Source organism: Etheostoma cragini, chromosome 8 (genome assembly GCF_013103735.1).
Source record: "Etheostoma cragini isolate CJK2018 chromosome 8, CSU_Ecrag_1.0, whole genome shotgun sequence".
Taxonomy (NCBI): Eukaryota; Metazoa; Chordata; class Actinopteri; order Perciformes; family Percidae; genus Etheostoma; species Etheostoma cragini.
The window spans coordinates 24,898,951-24,904,031 of record NC_048414.1 but is presented as its reverse complement, the minus strand read 5'-3'; the positions used below and the strand labels follow the sequence as shown (position 1 = coordinate 24,904,031).

The following is a 5,081-nucleotide window of genomic DNA, read 5'->3' as shown; positions in this document are numbered from 1 at the left end:
ACACTTAAGTGTGACAAACATGCAAAGGAACAGGAAATGAGGAAGGGGGCAAACACTTTTTCACACCACTGTATACAACCACAAGCGCTCATACACAGCTATTGGTACACATACATTAACACAGACACACACCGATGGATACTGAGAGCTTCTGAGAGTTTTCTTAAGGGGGACTATTGTTTTGTTTTTTTACCTATTTTGTGTATATTGTGTCTGAGGGCATTTTCACACCTGTAGTGGTTTGCTTTGGTCCGAATTAGTTGGTGAGTTAGTCAACTTGGAGTGATTTTGATCCAGCTCTCTTATTAGTCGGATATGTCTGGGCAAGCAAGAAATTCCGGTGTTCTGGTCTAGTGGTCAAACCAGCTCATTTCATTTAAATAATTCAGACATTGTTTCGCGAGAGACGTTACTGCCTCTGCTCTGGTCCCTAAGACTTCGCTCTGCCGGCGTCTGTCTTCAACTTGTAGCGGAAGCTGGTTTGACCACAGAGATACGAGTGACGGACGGCAAGCTTGAAGTTTCTGTGATAGAAACACTGCAAGCTGCTACAGTTTGCTGCTCTGCTGCATCTCAGACTGCTAAACACACGTAACTAGAGGAGACATTAGCTCAGACTGGCAGAGTATGTATAGTTGGTGCGGTTCGAGTATGGGTTCTCACCTCAAACAAACCGCTCCAGAGTTTGATTGACAGCGTACCGAGACCACCTCTTCAAGCAGATCTCTCTAGTTTGGTCCGCTCCTTTGGTGCGCACCAGAGTTTGATTGCCGCTTTCTAACCTGCCCAAATGAACTGCACCAGTGGGTCAAATAAACTCTAGTTTGATTCAACCGAACTAAAGGCTGTTGTGTGAAAACGCCCCGTGCAACTGACTGGACCAAAACGTCTTTGACGTTGGTCCAGTATTAAGCGAGACCGCAGCAGCAAAACAAGCTACAATGTTAATAGGCCAATTTTCTGACGTGTTGACCTTCACAAAAGTGCTTGTTTTGCGGACAGGCTCAGACTAATATTCCTAGTGTCTGACAGCATTATAGAAAGGATTTCTAAGGAGGTCGACCTTTCTGTTAAAAAGTAAGATCCCTTTTTTAAACATAAAAACATAGCTCTTGCTTAAAAACATACTTCATTTAAAAAACACTACTTTTAGCTTGTTTACGGCCCACATATTTTCACATGTAGAGTTGTGATCAGAATAACAGCAGTGTTTAAAACAGTGAATAATGCTCCCAATCCTTAGAATATCTTTTAATTCCATAATATCAGTGCATTGGGAACACTGCACATTCAATTTTAAATCAAAACATTACCAAAATTGATGAGGTTTGTGTTGTACCTTTACAGAAAGTGAAGAAAATGGAATATAAAGCTGTTCAAAAAATAGCAGTATTTGCATTTTTCTTTGTAAGCTCAAACGTTTACTGTATGAACTGAAAATGTCACAAGGGTTTGCTTTACTTTAAATCACTGCACTAATATTTAGTAGCATAACCATTATTTCTGAGAACTGCTTCCATCTGTGTTGCATGGAGTCAACCAACTTCTGGCACCTGTGAACAGGTATTCCAGCCCAGGACGATTGAACTATATTCCACGATTTCTCTGCATTACTGGGTTTGGTCTCAGAAACAGCCTTTTTTCATGTCACCTTACAAGTGTTCTATGGGATTGAGGTCCGAGGATTGGGCTGGCCACTCCATAACATCAATCTGGTTCATCTGGAACCAAGACTTTGTTCGCTTACTGGTGTGTTTGGGTCATTGTCTTGTTGAAAGACCAATTTCAAAGGCATTTCCTCTTCAGCATAAGGAAACATGACCTCTTCAAGTATTTTGATTTATTGAAACTGATCCATGATCCCTGGTAGGAGATAAATAGGCTCAACACCAAAGTATGAGAAACATCCCCATAACATAATTTTTGCACCACCATGCTTTACGGTCTTCACAGTACTGTTACTTGAATTCACAGGATGGGGTTTGTTGGACAAACTGTCCCAAAAAAACCAATTAATTAAGATGTTAACAGCTATTTTCTATCTGCCTGTATGAACTGACATGAGTAAAAATCCCAGATCCTAACTCTTGCTTCTCTTCCGCAGAAAACGTCCTCTGTCACCACCACCCAAGACATCTGGAAAAGGCCCTGTTGCGCCATCAGGGAAGCCAGCCGCCCTGGGCTCCACTTCGGCTGCCGGCTCAGGCTCCAGCTCAAGCTCGGGCTCCAACAAACCCAGCAACACGCTGTCCCGCCGCGAGGAGCTGCTGAAACAACTGAAGGCTGTGGAGGACGCCATTGCCCGAAAACGAGCAAAGATCCCTGCAAAATAAACGGAAGCCCGCTCCTCTCCTGTTCGCCTGCCTGCCAGTCTGCCTGCCTGTGTGGCTTTGTGCGCCGGGGCAACAGTGAGGGCCATGGGATTAAGCGTTTTTTCCCCTGCCTTCAATGGACATGTAAAAATGTTGTATGGTTCATGTATAAAGGCTATTGTGTAAGTAAACAGGAAGTGGCCACCACGAAAACCATCTTCTGATTGTTATCCCTCCGAGGTTTGGCTCTGCTCCATTCTAGAGTGTTGTTAACTCCCATATGCCCGACTTTAGCTCCCCTTAAAAGTATTTGAATGTCCACAGTTTGCCTCATCAATGAAAAACAGGAGAAAGCATTTGGGAATTTGGTGAGGTAGGGACATCTCAGGAATGGAGTGTACTTTGTGTAGACTTTACAGTATAGAAACAGAAGGCTATTCAGTCAAAAGGAAGCATCTTCCTCATCTGGTGTGATAACAGATTTATACACATTGAATCTACTACTTCTGTCTTTCTTTCTCTGCTCCCCTTTGTCTTGTAGTCACATATTTTCTTGTGGAGTGGCGTGACTGTTAGGTCAGCTCTACAGTCTACTGAGCCTACAGGGCTTCACAACGCTTCTTTGTATAAATCTACAAATTCTTGAGCATTTGTAATCGGCCCCCGTAAGCAATCACGAGCCCAAGCTTTGTTCAAAGGGGGACAATGTTCACCAGCCATTGACTTGTCTGCATTCTCTGTTTTAGGGCAGTGTTTACTGCGACACCTTGTACAATAATAGCAAGTCATCAACTTGTTTCAAGCATATAATTCTAGACAGTGATGTGAAGTATTGCTCTTTTTTTTTTTTAAATCTACAGCATTTTTTTTTCTTATTAGCTCTTAAGTGATAAACTGATGTTTTATTTGTGTCACATTTTTAGTTGGAGTGGAGGTGGAACCGGACATTTAGAGACAAGATATGTCTTGCTTTTGTGACAAAGGCCTTCTAAATAAACTATTTTGATAAAGCGAAGGTCTGTTGCCTGGTTTTTCTCTGCTGTTGTGCAAGACAAAGTGAGTGGTTGAAAAAAGTACTGTTGCACGTTACTGCACACGTAGATAAAGTGCTAAGCATAAAGAATATGAAAAATATTTGCTAAAAAGGATATTTTGTAGTTAATATGTTGGTTGCTTCAGTTACACCCCTTCACTTACATCAGCATGCACTTGTGACTTGTCTGTTCCATTTCACTACCCTCTATTTTTTTCTAATATTTCCTTTTAAATCATTAAGGGGTAGCACTCATGCCTCGAAAACACCAGGTTTGATTTGGTAATTTTTTTAATATTATTGATATGACAGTTTTAGGCCTTTATTGTACTGACATTGTTGACAAGACCGCTTAAAAATGAAAGCGTAATTAAGGGGGAATGACATGCATCAAAGGGTCGAAGCCTCTGTAGATGGGTACACGCTGTACCAGGTGAGCTAACCTGGTGGCCTGCTCTTTCAATATTTTAACAATGCTATCAGCATAACTCCAGAGATGGCAATGTTAGTCTGCTGGTGGATCAATTAGTCTTTCTCTTTGGTTGGATTCAAATATCTCACACAGGTTGTTTTTTTAAATATATCTGCAGGCGAGGAATCCTATGACATTGGGGATCCCCTGACCTTTGCTTTAGCATCACATAAAGATTCACATTTAGAGTTTAGAGTTAAAATGTCATGAATTTGAAAGAAACATTCCCATCCCAATTTGCATGCAGCATGTTCTTCCCTGTGACCTTTATCTAAGCCACACATTTGCTTGTTTTTCCATAAATTGGACATGGCTGTATAAACATCCATCCAAGAGCACACCATTACCAGCGGAAAGATCTATCACATTTATTGCACACTGAAATTTAAGAATTGTAAAAAAGTGTCAAAGTATGTGGAAAGATTAACACCGCACCCGGTCAATTACACATCAATGTGTAATAGTCATATGTTGTGCATCACACTGAAGGTGTCAGCCAGCGGTAACAAGTTCAATTAAATATATAATTAACTCAAATTTAAATAGCCCTTTCAAAAAGACTACAGTAGGATACAATACTATAATCTGTGCGTGTGTGTAAACAAATCAACAAGTTCCGGACCAAAATCAATCATTTTAATGGAATCTCCCCAAAATGGCGTCTCTGACGTAGACTTGGATCCATGCAGTGTTTTTGTGTGGAGTTCAACTTTGGGAACTATAATATGCAAATGTGCACTGTTGACCATTTTGAGGGTCCTGTACATGGCCTGTAATTAAAAGTAATTTTTTGGCCGCAAGCCACTACAACAGGTGGATTTTAAAAAACCTTGCCACACAGGCTTTTTACAAGCCAATTATTTTGCCTCAAGAAGGTGAAATGCAGTGTTCTTGAACTTGCTAAGAATATACGTGCACAAGTGCCTTTTATGTATAATTACACATTCTTTTAGCTCGAATCCAAGGATATAGATGACCTGGTTAAAATGTGAAAGAACAGTGGCAGAAAAACAATGAGTCACTCAATTCCCAGTGATTGAAAGTTTCACCTGCCAATGGCAGAATTCATAGGCGCATAAGGTTCAAAGAAACATAATATTTGGCGCGTGATCGGGTGTTAATTTCAGGCCGTGGTCCGGACATGTGGAGGAGGCTAGTCCATGTATTTGTAACTTCCAGGCTGGACTATTATACAGTGGGTACGGAAAGTATTCAGACCCCTTTAAATTTTTCACTCTTTGTTTCATTGCAGCCATTTTCCAAA

At 41.0% G+C, this 5,081-nt stretch overlaps 1 protein-coding gene across 9 annotated transcripts in view; it reads left to right on the top strand.

Annotated features, from left to right (window-relative positions):
- The window catches only part of zc3h18 (zinc finger CCCH-type containing 18), a 42,926-nt gene extending 39,599 nt beyond the window's left edge, over positions 1 to 3,327 (top strand). For all 9 annotated transcript variants that reach the window (XM_034878313.1, XM_034878316.1, XM_034878320.1 and 6 more), the window contains one exon: positions 2,105 to 3,327. In XM_034878313.1, the coding sequence (XP_034734204.1) occupies positions 2,105 to 2,333 (229 nt within the window). In that variant the 3' untranslated portion in view covers positions 2,334 to 3,327. The remainder of the gene's footprint in view (positions 1 to 2,104) is intronic.
- Positions 3,328 to 5,081: the final 1,754 nt, after the last annotated feature.